Source organism: Rhamphochromis longiceps, linkage group LG7, assembly GCF_057381845.1.
Source record: "Rhamphochromis longiceps isolate RC_006_pf linkage group LG7, R_longiceps_female_GT1.1, whole genome shotgun sequence".
NCBI lineage: Eukaryota > Metazoa > Chordata > Actinopteri > Cichliformes > Cichlidae > Rhamphochromis > Rhamphochromis longiceps.
In genome coordinates, this window is record NC_140563.1 from 17,857,661 (window position 1) to 17,872,837 (window position 15,177).

The window sequence follows — 15,177 nt, forward strand, 5'->3', positions numbered from 1 at the left end:
CCTGATCAATGCCTTGGAGTCTGTAAAACGTTTTGATGTGTCAGCAGTTGCAGCTGCAAATATGTTTTGATGTTTTCAAATTCTATTTTAATATAAAGTTTCTTTAATGATTCATGGATTGTCCAGCTTTGTCCCCCAGAATTCAAATACTGACATTCTCTCTGAAAGATGAGCTAGTGTGTATCTGTAAAGTATCGTAGGCTATAAAAGACAGACATAGCCACTGTGACGTGACGTCACATCGCATCACTGCTTTGTGAAGTCTCATTTCGAGTGTGTTGGCTGCTGCCACGTTGTTGTTGTTTTTTTTGATTGTTTAGTTTTTTTCTGGAGAAGCGATTTCAACAATTGTACTAAACCTGGAGCACAGACTTCTTATACTTACTATATTTAACCCTACAGCAAGCCATGTTAGTTAGCAGATAATTACATTAAAAATGATCCACAAGGTGCCAACACCACAGACATTGCTGAGAGGCCTGTTTCTCTCACAGACGAAAACCAGCGCAGTTGGCAGTGTCAGTCTATGTGGCTACAGCCATCACTTTAAGCCCCAAGTGAGGTTTAAATAGGTGAGTTTTAAAAAAGAATCACCTCTCATGCTGTTGTTTTGATGGGGCATAATAGCCAGAAACCAAAACCATTTTTGTACAAAGCTACAAACATGCTTTTTTTCCCTGCTGCTGCTGGAAAGTATTTTAACATTGGATTCTATGAGGACTGACTCGCTTTTGGAGTCACCCTCAAGCGGCCACTCGAGAAGATACAATTTTACAACTTCTTTGTTGGCTTCAAGTTTAAGACCCAGAGATTGGTGCTTGGTCTGTGTGTGGGGATTAAGGGCACTGGCTCCAGTAGAAAGGACAGTTTTCAAGATGAATCTCCGCAAAGGAGTTTTTTGTCATAAGCCCTGTCAAACAGACGGGGTTGCTATAGCAACGCAATGAGTCGCAAAGTGCCTGCGGACCCCAGCACTTCATCAAGTGACATTCAATAATTTGGTGTTGATTGTAACTAGAAAATCAATGGTTCTCCTTTGGGATGTAGAGTGGCAGAGAGGGGAGCCCTTTTGTACGTATTTGTACCTGTGCACTAAGCTCAAGAGTGCAACCTGAAGGGGTGTGTGTGTGTGTGTGTATATGTATATTTATGTATGTGTTTTAATAGCATTTGTGTTCAAGAGCAGGTTAGGGTGCCAAACGTTTTGTCTGGCACAGTTTAATATATATTTTTGTAAATACTTCAGAAGTAATTGGTTCAGGTTTTGATTTTAAATGCAAATTGTGAATCTCGCCACCATTTACCTGATTTGGTTTTCTTTGATCAAGTTCAAATCCTTCTGCTCTTACATTCGTACACATTGCTCTGTGTTCTGCCAGTTATAACAGAGAAAGAAGCAATCAGAGGCTTAAGTGATTATTTTTTTTTAAATTCTCTTTAAAAATTCACAGACTCACTTTTGATCAAATTGTCTTGCTCATCGAGTAGAGATCATCAGAGAGATGAACCTCATTAACTTTAGTCAGCTTGCAACCACATAGAGTCTGTTATTTGTAAATAAGACAACAAGGTCTTCCATAATTATTTTTATCGATCCGATGAAAGTCAGAAAGTTAAAGCATGCGAATTCAAGAACAAGGTGGTGATGTTTTAAAATTGCTGGCTCCTGGCTCCCCCTTGCCGTAGCATTTATGTTGTACCTCGTCAATCTCTAGCTGTGAGAGCAGGCACTTCTTTCGAATGTTGGAACACTGAGCTACTAGTTGTTTCGCCGTCATTGTGGATGTTGGGTATCGAAGAATACCCTAAGAGTGTAAATAGTGAATGGTTTGTTAGAACTCATTATGTATTGTAGAAGCTTCAAAATGTGCTATTTTTGGGAACATAATGGATTCTAAAGTGATGTGAAAGCTCAGATGTTTGTTAGTATTGACCTTAACAAATTGTTTTACTGTCCAAGTTTCTCTTTCCTTTGTCACAGCAGTAGATGTGCATTGCAAACAGTTGTGAATTGAATTTTAAGAGCTTTAAGACGACAGCACATGCAATTATAAATATGTGATTTTTATGAATTGCAAAATTGATGTTACAGGAGCTTTGTTTGTAGTAACCACTACTAAAACATGACCCATCAGACACAGTCTCATCCAATCCCCTAAACCAGAGTGCCAACACGCCATCTTGCAGCACAGCATGCTAAATCATACACCTCTGCCTCGCTTTCCATTTGTTTGCAGGCTGCTCTTGTTTTCTTATCAGGAGTACAGAAAATAAGGTTCCTGCCCCCTGGGTATCATCATAATTCCTGACTAATCTGTGTGTTGAAAAACAAGCATGTTATCCATCTGTAGGTCTGCTATTACCAGTGGATCTGTGGCCGTTCTGATTCTGGAGCATTCCAGTTTAGGTGGAGGTTTTAAGCTGATCCTCAGGCGCACACAGATGATTTTCTCTCACCTGGCATGGCAAGAAATAAAAGTCACCAAAAAAAAAAAAAAATCATACAAGAAAAGAAGGTATTTGTGCACCCACCAGGCTAGCCTAAGCGCTTGGAAGAGCACAATGAGCAAGCCGATCACAAAACAAATTATAGAGTACATGAGGGGTCCTGGTACAGGCCTGCTGCTGCATTGATGTAGAGCAAAGACAAATTACTGTGATGCTGCCAAAGTCTGACAGCATGAAGATGAACTTAGTCTGCTTCTCCAGCTTCTCTAAATCTTATTATTATTACTTTGGCTCCTTATGTTTTTTGGGGGGTTTTATCAATCGCAAAAAATACATCAGGTGATTTTCGTGCATGCGGCACTGTAATATTGCTTTAGAATTACAAATTGAAAACAAAATGGCAGGAGATAATATTCAGTTTCATTCCCGTTTAATCTTTTCTGTCAGCATGCAAGTTTTGTGATTTAATGTCAGTACTAACAGCTCACAACACACACAGAGATGAGTTTTTTGTTATTTTGCCTACCTTTATTATCAGCAATGATAGATCCTAGATCAGCGGTCTCCAACCCTTTTTGCGCCACGGACCGCTTTATGTCCGACAATATTTTCACAGACTGACCTTTAAGGTGTCATGGATAAATACAACAAAATAAAACCAGTACCGGTACCAAAAAAGAAGAAGATTTATTCATAACACATCGGAAAAGACCCAGGAAAACTGAGTTAACGATAAAAACGATTAAAAAAATGACGATTAAAAAACGTTAAAAACCCTGAAAACCTTAAATTTCACACCCGAGACTCAACTCTCGTGGCCCGGTACCAAACGCCCGGGGATTGGGGACCGCTGCCCTAGATGATACATGGTGTAATCACAGTGTTACATGACACTGCCTGTTGCTAAGTTTGTCTGCTGTTAGCGACTGGCAGAAAGTGTATGGTTACTTTATCAAAGAAAAAGGTATTGGCAGCAAATTCAGAGCGATTTTCTAACATAAGCCAAAAGTCAATTGACCCGGATTCGATTCGGGTGCAGATTCGAGTGATAATTTTGTCCTGGTTTGTCATCTCTTTCATCTCATATATGCCGAGATCTATTGTTAGCATAAGAAAATGATAAGCACTGCAGCTTCAAGGTTGCTAAAAGCCTTAACTTAAGGTTTTCAGGTCCTTCTTTGTGTAACATCAATTGCGAGCGGGCCGACTGCCGCTAGACGTGCTGCATGTGACTTTGTCTCAACGTGACATTGAAACCGAACATCAGGACGCTGCTATTGTGCCCATAAAATGAGATGACCTGTTGGTGACATTACCTCAAAAGGCACTGGCTGGGACACAATAAAAGGTGCTTATGCTAGAATCAGCATAAGACTTGAATAGCTCAAGCAGAACAAGTTGGTATGAGTCTAACCCGTTTGCCCCCTGAGCTGATTGTCTGTATAGATTGCCATTCTTTCTTCTGGAGCACAAAACTCTCATCCACAATCAAAGGTGTATTGACTGCATATTGACCAGGACTCCACCAGCAGTGCTCACAGTCCGAAATCAATGATATGCCTGTTGTACATGTTTGCTATTTGTCTATAGTGAGAATTGCCAGGCTCTACCACACAAATGTACTTACCCTTTCCATTGGTTCTTAAGTGTTCTTTTAGAAAAAAGTAAAACAGACAATAGATGACGATCCTGCAGATGACCTTCATTTGGTGTGATGGAATGTCAGAGTCAATTTTTAATACTAAGAAGATGAAAACTAGCAAGGCCTGATTATATATAGTATTTTCCCTCTTGGTCTGTGTTTATTTAAAAATAAATAAATTTACAATTCAGCTTTATCTTGCAATTAAGGGTGATTGTAATACTTTTTATGCCTGCAATGTGGAGGGTTATACAGTATAGCAGGGAATCTCTATAACCTTGTTACTGTATGTCAGATGATATTGGAATATGATATAATAAAAAGAGTGTGAGCCCACTGCTCATGGGGATTGTATCCAACCACAAATATCATTATAGTCTTAGGAAACAAAAGCAGGCAGACCTTTGGACCTCTGCTCAGTCTTTGCTGGATCAACAGACACATACTTCAGAGTTATGCTATGTTTATGCTTGAGTGCTTAATGCATTTGGAATTATTACTGTTTATCAACGGGTGGCTGGGGAGCGTTAACAACCATCAAAGTTAAACATATGGGAACAAACATTTTCACTCTCATTCCCCCGGAACTGCAGGGAGGCTGGTGCAGCAGTAATGCAGGATGTCCTGAGGGTGTGCTGCTACACGGGTGGTGTCGGGGTCACGGTGTCATGCGGTTGTGAGTATTTTCATGGCAGCAGTTGGGGTTGGCCAACACACTTTACAGCCTGGGGTTAAATGAATATGAAAACAGACTGGAGCATCCAGCAGAGATAGCAGTGGAAAGATCTATTCTTTCAGTCACCGCGCCCCCTCACGCCCCTCTTCTCCCGCAGCCGAATGTGTTAAACTGAATGTTTCCTCGCTGAAAAGGTCACTACTCTGACAAGTGTTAAACCGATGTAGCATTCACTGCTCGTACTATGAGCCACACCTGGGTCACACATGATGTGTTTCTGACATGATGAAAAAATTGGATTACTTAGACAGCTTGGTGCGCAGCTAAAGGGTGATGAAACTGTTAGTCTGAAAGGGGGATTGGTGATATGATAACAGTTTTAATGAAGCTATGTGCAATTCTATCTCTCACTCCCTCTCGCTCTCCTAGAAATTATAATGGCATTGTAATTGAACATTTACAGATTATGCTCATAAATGTGACTCTGGAGTCTCGATATTGATGTTGCTGACATTTCTTTAGTTTCAGCTTGAGGCTATGTATACACATATATATAGACAGGAAACGTGTTACAATAGATGATTTAGGTAGATATTTATTTATCAGAAAAGGAGGGTTGAATGAAAACGGGTTATGGGAAATGTAGCAACCTCTGTTTTGGGATTTTTGTTTATTCTGTGACATGTTCAGTGATAATTTCTTTTAAATTCATGTCCATCATATTTTAATATTAGATTGATGGGACAAATTTGTGAATCCGATCCAAAAATGTAAAAGGAAAAAATGAAGAATTTTTCTCATATATCACAGCGTTGACAGGTTTTACCACTGTAGGCGTAGGCAGACATCACACACGCACCAGTCATACTTTCATTTACTTCTGATCCCAGAACCCAACCAGTGCTTGGCACATGCCACTCCCTCAGAAGTTTCAGAAGTCAGGTAGAGAAAAGCTGAAGCTTAGTGTTTGATTTGCACTTTGTTTGATCTTCAGGCACACGGGAGGCATCGGGTTTAACCAGATTTTGTGCAGGATGGCTCTGTGTGTGGTGTGCTAGAGTTTTTAATTTACATTTTGAGAGGTGGTAAGATGTGTTGGTGAAGAGTTATATGAAATTATGTGACAGACCTTTAAAAAAAATGTTATTTGCATTTAATATATGAGATGTTTTCTAAGAAAAGTGCAATTTCGATAGTACATCTCGGATTTTCTCCATGATGAACCAATGCTGCTGGAGTAAATGAAATAGCTCTGTTGCCATTCCTCTTTGGGCATAAATTACAATCAATAAATGTTAAAAATTTCAGAAAAAGTTGTGGTAGCTTCTAGGTTTTTGTTAATTATTTACTACTGTTGTAAAAAACACATTTTTATAGTAGACAGGGACGAAACAGGAACTTATCAGTCATTGAGTCCTACTTAATTACTTACTTAGTTGACTTACTTACTAATGAATAACCATGGAGGAGATAAGTTGTAAAATCTATAAAATCTATAAAATAAAAAGGTGAGAAGATTTTGTGCAATGCCCTAGATAGGAATGACACAGTTCAGTAGCTATTATTCCAAATTAATAACAGATAATTTTATTGTTTGATCATAACAGAGGCTTTATGTGGGCTGTAATATGAGGTTAAATTGCTTCTCAGCCAATAAATTAGTTTTTCGATACGCCGATTGCTTACAAAGCAACATTACATATGTTATCATTTAAAAGAGTCTATGATGTGCTATTTTTAGCCACGGTCATGTTCCCACATGAATTAAAGATTCAAGCCTTTTTAATAATTTATTGTCATTGAGAAATGTTTTGGTTGGCTTCACATGTGGCTACGCCTGTTTTGAAGCACTCACCTATCCTTTTGTATGTGCACACTGGACCAATTCCTTTCAGAGCTGTCATGTGAAAAGCAGGCTACGACGATGATTCATTCATAAAAGACTCTCATTTAATTACTCCCAAATCAGGTCGCATGAATACCCAGGAGAAGCGGCTGTTTTGCAGTGGCGGTGGGCGATCAGATCTGAGACACACATCAAATCACAAACCACTCTCAGGTCCCCGCGGCTCTCCATTCACGTGAACAGGATTTCAATCTTCACTGCTCACACCAAAGAGATTTCCACCCAGATGAAGTGTCAGCGCTGGCCTAATAAACCTGTTTATGTATTAAACGCTATGGGGACATTTGATATTCCTCACAGACATTGCCACAGACAAGTAATCACAGCAATAACTCCTCCTCATTAAAGCTCTGACTCATTTAGGATGCTTTCATGTTTCCTGTCAAGGTTAGAGTAAGTTATCAGTTTTTCACATTATGCAACTGATTGCAATGCATGGTGACTAAATGGTTGCCCAGAACTTGAGCATGATGTGCGTTCACAACCACTTATGATTGCAAGGCGATTGCACAGGTTGCCTGAAAGGAGGCAACCTGTCTGCGAACAGTTGTAGTCTGATTCAGAGTGACTCACAGAAAGAAGGTCCTGGGTTTGAATCAACCGTCTAGCCTGGGCCTTTCTGTCTTTATATGTTTGTATGTTCACTCAGTGTCTGCACTGGTTCTCTCTGGCTACCTCTGCTTCCTCCCACAGTCCAAAGTCATGCATCTAGTGGGGTTAAATTAATTGGTGATTCTAAATTGCCCATAGGTGTGAGTTTTTACCTTACACAGTTTACTGTGCCCTCGGCCTATGGTAGCTGGGATAGGCTCCCGCGCCCCCTACAACCCTGAATAGAATAAGAGGAAGAGAATGGATGGATGATACATTTCTATTAAATGTGAATTTCTGTGTATACAGATGTGCTCAATGATTTGTGTAATGTAATTTTCAATGATTTATTACAGTTAATTGCTGTGTTATTTGAAATAAGCTGCCTGTAATTGCTAACTTGACCCCAATCACAGACTGATAGTAGACTGACATTGTCTTATAGTGACAGATATTAGTAACAGGGTTCCTATGCTTGAAAATCTCATTTTGCAGCAAAAATAAGTGATTTGAGAGAATTTTATCTTTTTGGATAAAAGAGATGTGGTTTAAAATGAATTTAAAAATAAGGTGCTAAATCACGATATATGTTACTCCAATACTCAGCATATTGTGAAAAATCACAATAATATCGTATAGTGTGATAATATATCGTGATGTGTCTGGTGAGGCCAGCTGCTTTACACAAAATAGAAGTGAGTGGCAACAAAAGCTGTGTTGCAAGGTAGAATGGAAAGAAAAAGAAAACTCGATGTGGTAGCCTTTTTGAAAGTCATTTAGATGCAGCACATGTCAGCTTGTTGAACCACATGAAGTGGAATATTGAATTGATCCAACTTTTGTGCTCTGTGTGATGGTTGGTACTTATCCCCAGACAAAAAATCAATACAAATACAGTTTGCGGGTACTGATTATGATTTCACATTCCGCGCCAGGAGCATCCACATCACTTTGTTTTTGTTGCTCATTTTAGTGTTTGTGGGCTTGTATGTGTGCACTTATGCAGAACAGGATAGACACACAGGAAGCCCGTGTGAGCATTAGAACAGATGACATGTCTGGGGACACAAGGGGTTTACAGATACACCATAGACCTGCATTACACACTTGGCTGAAGGTTATAACTTCAGGTTTAAGGTGAGCTCGAGTAACAAGTTTGTTTGAAATGCTGTTAAAGAAATCTCAAAATGCACCCATCAAAGTCAGGACAAATTGGTTTTCCGCTCCCTGTGATGTGAGGTCCATTAACTAGGAGAATGAACACTACTGAGAGCCTGTTTCTACGAGAGCAGGCAAAGGGCAGACTTGATGATAAACGACAGCTGGACAGAAGAAAAGGACAGTTGGGAAGTCGAAGGCAAAGTGACACAGAGAGGGCACAGAATCGGCGTTCATCAATTTGAAATGGAGACTTTATATGCGGTAGCATGTTTTATTCCCCATATAAATGTTAAACAATACATTTCATTAAGTTTCTTATATTGTTAACATAAATCATAACGTCTACAGGCTTTCAGGGACACACACTGAAACCCACTGAGCGTCACCCTGTTAGCAAGTAAATGGTTTGAGTAAATGTAACTTTAATGTGTAAATCCTGCCCTCGGGTTGCGTTGGAAGCGCAGTCTCAGGTAAATTCACCCCATCAAACTGTAAAAACCATGGCCATAAAGTAGCTCGGAAGAGCTTTTATCAGTCTTAATGCACTCTTCAAAGAGCATCCCTCAATCTGCACGTCTCATCGAGAGGTGCTGCTTGACCGCAGGCAAAGGCTACTGTATCAGTCTCATTTCACAGATGATGAGAAAGACCATTTGGGTGACTGATGAGCATCTTAACCTAAAGGGGTCACTGAGTGCACCATCACAGAGTGATGGTCATCCACAGCCGAACCCTGAAAACACTCCTTCACATGTACCAATATTGGATACTGTCAGCAGATTGTCTATGGAATATTTATATTCCTATGCAGTGTGGATATATTGCACAGGATCCTTAATGGGTTTACATTTTCCATCTGACCACAGGAAAACGAAAAGACAGTTCCTCTTGCTCAGCAGCACTTCATAACTTTGCTTCGTGGTATACAATTTTAGGAGACTGATTTTCTGACGCGCACTTTCACCATAGTCTTCTGTTCATCAAATGTAGTATTATATCCCCCGCTCCCCATCCTCGCAACAAGTCTCTTTGATGTCAAATTGACACTTTAGTGAACAGCACTTCATGGATTTGATATTGCCTGGCAACTGCAGAAAACCCGCTCCTCGTGGCTTCTTCAGGGCGACGAGAGACGGGCGGGGAGGTCGGTTCGGCGGTGGAGACGATGGTAGAGGAAAAGACGGTGGAAGGTATTAATCACAATGGTGATTTCTGTTTGGCTTGCCTCCAGGCAGTGAAGCAAAATTAAAGCCCAGAAAATCGGATTATGGCCTCCCTGGGGGGTTAGATGCCCAGTAGCCAGCTGATGAGCACTCATCTACTCTTCATTCTATTCTGCAGAAATGTTGGCTCGGAGGCCAATTTGTTAACAGTTATTGCTCATTTCTTGTGTAGCTTCCTGCTAGTGAGACAATAGCCAAGGTTTATTGTCTTGCAATTATCACAATTTGAGGGAAGCCGGTGATTGATATATCGTCTCTAGGGCTGCCACAAACGATTATTCTGATAGTCGACTAGTCACCGATTATTTTTGCGATTAGTCGACTAATCAGATCATCATCCATTGGACATACAGCGTACAGCTTATTGCACCAGCAGCATCTGCTCTTATATAACTATCATTAGCTTACAGCTTTGTGTTTAAGGTGCTAACTAAAAATAAAGACAAGATGATAGTTTATTAAATTTTAATGAAATTTGCAGATTGTTTCGGTGAAGTTTAATAAACTCCTTGCTATCTAAAATATAACAGGACACTGGAATATATTCTGGAGCATCTCACACTTCTGATGATCAGCTGTCTGCTTGACGTTTATTCAGCTGTGTAAAAACTATAACTTTAATCTCAGCCAAACCGATTTACTCAGGAACAAATAAAATACTACAAAAGGCCAAACAATAACATTTTTAAGTTATCTAAGTGACTTATATATCATGTTTAACCTGAGTAGCGAAAGACGGCGGTGGGTTTGAAAACGATTTGCCGGAGTCCGGTTTTCTCACGGCTCTAGTGAGCCTTGCCCCCGGCTCGCTAACGAGCTAGTGGGTAACAGACGTCTCCGAAAACGTCGGAGCGCTTTTGAAAATATGTGGTGTCTTGATAAACTAAGCAGATATTTGAGGTTTACACAGCTACATTCTCGCCTGAAAATATGTTAAACGTTTATTTTGAGACCCAGAAAGAATAATAAGAGTAATATTAAAACTAACTAGCTGCCACCATTGTTGGAAACTGAGCTGGGCCGCGCTATGAATTCTGGGACAGTTTCTTCTTCTTCGGGGTTTAACGGCAGCTGGCATCGTTGTACATGCAGTGCTGCCATCTTCTGTTTCAGTCCGTTATTACACTCTTAAATCCTACTACTCATTCCTGCGTCTTTTGTGATCTTACAAAGCTTCAAACGACACGTCGACTATTAAGTCAGTCGTCGATGATTTTGATAGTCGACGTAATCGTGACTAGTCGACTAATCGTGGCAGCCCTAATCGTCTCTGAGGTCTGTGGCTTTACTTGCTGCCAGTTTTGCTGTGGGGACACCCATTATCAGCAACAGCAGTGGTGCCGGAGTTATAAATATGTGATTTTTTTTTTAACTTTGACAAAGTTGGAAATGTGCATACTCCTCACAAATATGTCATATTGTGTTCATTAAACTGATTGGCCCTCTTCATTATGCACCTACTATTATCAATTTTCTAGAAACAGTTGGAGAAATATAATCTATAAATGTATAATACAAATATGGAAAAAAACAGAAGGCTTCTTGGTTTGAGTAACACATAAGGCGCAGAGAAAAGCAGCAAAATCAGAGAAAACGAAACATTATCGTAAAAATTAAGGGGTTTTCAAAACTCTTAAAACGTGTTACCAAAGGTCCAAAACCAAAATAATTTAGTGATATGTATTAAACAGACAAGCACTAAATGATTTTTTTATTAGTAAATGAACTAAACCATGTGTTGAAACAGCATTTACTGCTTTACTTCTCCTCAGCCAGTGTAATTCCTTATTTCCGACAGAAGTGCAACACATCCTCCTCTCGCGAAGCAGATAAACCCAGTGAAAAGCCTTACATGCAGGTAGGTCGCACATAAGCCTCAGACACCCTCCGCTTGCCCGTCTCTATGCAGTCAGCCCTGCCCAAGCTTCTCACAGGAGCTGTTCGTACAAAGGAGCGCATTGTGTAACTGTGCCTCAGTTTTAATGAACCAGCGCTCCCGCTCCAGCACACTCCTCCCTCTTTGTCAGTCCCCTCCCTTCCTGCCGCTGTTCTCATGAATATCACAGCGTCTTCTCCTCATTATTCATGAGCTGGTATCAGTGTGCTCATGTGCGCCGAAACAGAGGAAGAAAAAGGGGGGAGTGTCTCAGTGAGCGCGAGTCACAACCCTGGTGTATGAGCCTGTGCGCACGCCTGTGTGTGCGCGTGTGAGTGTATGAGTCTGAAATAGAGGGAGCGGGATAGAGGAGACACTCCGGCTGATGCTGAAACGGCCGCCGCTACTTCACTGCCGCTGTTCACATCTGAACCTTCTTCTGTCAGGCTCAGCTGGAGCTTTCTGTTCCTCTAAGCTGGGGTTGCTTGTGACTGCCTGAATGTGTGAATGGGATGCCTGAAAAGAGATGCTCGCTAAGGAGTGACTGATGAGAACCAGCGCTCCGGTGTGGAGGGTGACCCCCCTGTGTCCGTACCACCACTACTTGGGGAGAATTGGACGCCTGGCGTTTCCACGACAGCTATAATGGGCTGCAATCTGTGCACTTTACAGAAGCGAGAGGAACACTACAAGCTTCTGTATGAGATCGCACAGGTGAGGCATGACCGACTTTGGTATCGAATATTGTCTGTGTGTGTGTGTGTGTGTGGATGATTCACTGTGCGTGTTTTGAAGAGAGCAGTTCAAGTCCGGAGCCTTGTTCAGGGCATTTCACGTAGAAGATTGAAATGAATATATTTGCACTATGAAAGTGAGGCAGCATAATGGAGAGAGGGGCTTCTTACTCACTAGCAGATGTGATTTGAGTAATGAGCAGTCTCTCAGAGAGTAGCTAGTGTGCAGTCCATTCATCCTGCTCGAAGAGCTGTGCTGAGGGAGCAAGTTTTTTAATAGAATAGTAGCACCTGGTTTCTACTACATGACGTGTTTGTTCCAATTTCTTTCTTTCATAATGTTCAGCGAGAATTGCCAAAGGGGTTTTTTTTGTGGTATTTTATGAAAAGTTTTCATTAGACACTTCAGTGCTGTACCAGCAGTCGTTCTCTTTATATTTCTTGTGGCTCACTTGAGTGTGATAGTCTTGCTCTCACAGGTAACAGCGCCTACATTCGAGCAAATGTTGCTCATCTGACTGCACATTTATATCAGTTCCCTTAATGTGCTCTTTTCTTTTCTTTTTTCAAGGCTGACACAGCTGATGAAACAGCATGAAGTTTTTTTTTTTTAAGCAACTGCTTGAGCGTTTTGTCAGGAAACAGGCAAAGAGGCGGAGGACACACATCTCACTGACTGAGGTGGAGCCAAACACATAAACAAGCACCTCCATTCTCCCCATTAGCCCTCTTCCTATGACAGGCTAATAACTATGAAGCAATGTGTCTCCTGGAAGTGGAGTCATGCTCATCCCCCTCCCCAGCAGTAGTGCCTGCCTTCACGCCGCTGTGATCACAGCCTCATTAGCCATTTTATACAACCATCCCGTGCATTAATTAGACGTGAAATGTCTCTCTTTACCCTTGTGAAGCAATGGGGTGAGAAGAAGCGGGGGAGGTAAACCAGCATTGGTTAACCACTGCCTGTAGATTTGGGCTTATATGCGCCCCGAGATGCTGCCAAACTAAGAGGTTGAACATTGTCAGCGAGATTCTGAGCTGCTTTAATGGTCAGAAAAGGGTGCTACGCTAAAGGTGGGCTGCAAGCTTCAAGATCAGCAGCAGAGGAAGTTGCACACACTACTGGCCTGTTTAATATTAGCAAACAGAACTGTCAAGGGACCCCGAAGGATGAGTAGGAAGCCACTGCAGCGCCTGCCTCGCCACAGAAGGATCGTAAAAATAGTGCTGCCTTGGTGCTTATCTTGGCTTTTTGCGTCCCTCTCTCTCTGCACCACTTGTTAAGAAATAGTGTTGACTCCCCTTTCTAGTAGTCTAGCAGAAGGGGCTCAGTATCCGCCAAGTGGGGCAGTCTCCAGGGCACAGTTGCCATTGACAGGATCTCTCTGGCATATCTGTCCACCCACTGATATAGTGAGCTGGGTCAGGTGTGAGCTGCAACATCAGCAGCTGCTTTCTGAGGCAAGGCAGAAAGGATGTAGAGTAAGGAGGATAAAGACTGAGATGGGAATATAGAGTAAGCTGTTAATGATGCAGGGTGAAAAGGAAATCGAGGAAAGGAGCAGGAGCGGGTGAAGCATCCTTGACACGGGAGGTGAAAAAAGAAGGAATAGAAGGGAAGTGTATAGTTCCTTCACCAGTGAGAAACCCTGAAACCACCTCTTTTCACTGCATTGCAAACACACTTCCATGCACACGTTCAAACATGTCCTCTGTGAACAAATAAGCACGGTGTACAGCAGGATGGGTACCAAAAGTAGAAGATGATGGACAGTGAGGCAAGTCTCCTATAGTAGCAGAGCTTTCCCTGCGAGAATGCCAAACAATGTTTTTACAGTCAGGAAAAGTATGTTGTGACAGCAAAAAGCTGTACTCACCGCTCTCGCCACCAGCAATCTAATCGTCTTTCTTACATGTTGTCTGTCTAGCTTTCACCCTTGCTACATGTCTTTTTCCCCATCATTCTCACAGCTCGTGTTGTTGTTTTTGTCTTCTGGTTGTGTTTCTGTTGTGCAGAAATGCACACACACCTAGAATTGTACGCACACACACACGCTTGCTATGCCACTCTACTATTATTATGCAGAGTATGTGAGTGTGTGTATGCAAATGAGGTAGAAATGGCTTGCTGGTGTCACAGCGTGACTGACCAGCCTCGTGGCAGGTTGATTTGAAGAGCAGGAGACAGTCGCAGGGGTTGGTTAGCCACCTTTCTCCCCTTTCCTTCACGTCTAGAAACAATTTTGACACTCTCTCGATCTGCCTGACCCTGCTAGCTGTGGGAGATTTATGACTAGCTCGCTCTCTCGTTCGCACTCCCTCCGTTTCCCCTTTCTTCTATTCTCACGGCTGCAGGTGTTCTGCATGAAAATATCTTCACCTTTGTCGGCTGGCCTTCAAAGCTATCTCACAGAGCTGAGATTCTTTGTTTATTGAATCAGCTTTCTTGGGTCAGGGATAAGACACAGCAATCTTCTTGTGGCCTTGTTCTTTTTCTAACTTTCCAGTCTCACATTTATTTTTATACTCCAACCGATTAACGCTTGTCCATCTTTCTGTCTTTGACTGCTCTGTTTGAGTCCTCTGATTGCTCATCTTCTTTGATTGCATTTCTTTTAACCTTTGCTCCAGCTGATCTCTGTGGGATTCCACTCCAGTTAACCTCCCAGTGACGGCACTTTTGTCATCGAAGGCAAAACCTGTAGACCGAACAGTAGACTGCTTTATGCATTTAGCATGTAGACCCATACTCATGCAGCTATACTCAAAAGCTATAGTCAGGCAGATTCTTACAGCATATATTTTCCACCGTGTGGGTGCTCAGGCTATCTTGCCGACAGTAACAAACTCCGATTCGCTCTGTGATCTAGCAGGGTTTTGAAATTCCCATTGTGTCCATGAGCTCCCCTCGTGAGTGTCA

General features: G+C 41.7%; 1 protein-coding gene across 3 annotated transcripts in view; it reads left to right on the plus strand.

Moving 5' to 3' along the window:
- Window positions 1–15,177, plus strand: part of LOC146665150 (PDZ domain-containing RING finger protein 4) — a 123,373-nt gene that overhangs the window by 61,172 nt on the left and 47,024 nt on the right. Inside the window, exon 1 of one of the 3 annotated variants that reach the window (XM_085412662.1) lies at window positions 11,784–12,237. The exons of the other annotated variants lie outside the window; for them this stretch is intronic. Coding sequence (XP_085268788.1) covers window positions 12,169–12,237 — 69 coding nt within the window. The 5' untranslated portion in view covers window positions 11,784–12,168. Of the gene's footprint in view, window positions 1–11,783; window positions 12,238–15,177 lie in introns of those variants that run through there. 3 annotated transcript variants of the gene reach the window in all.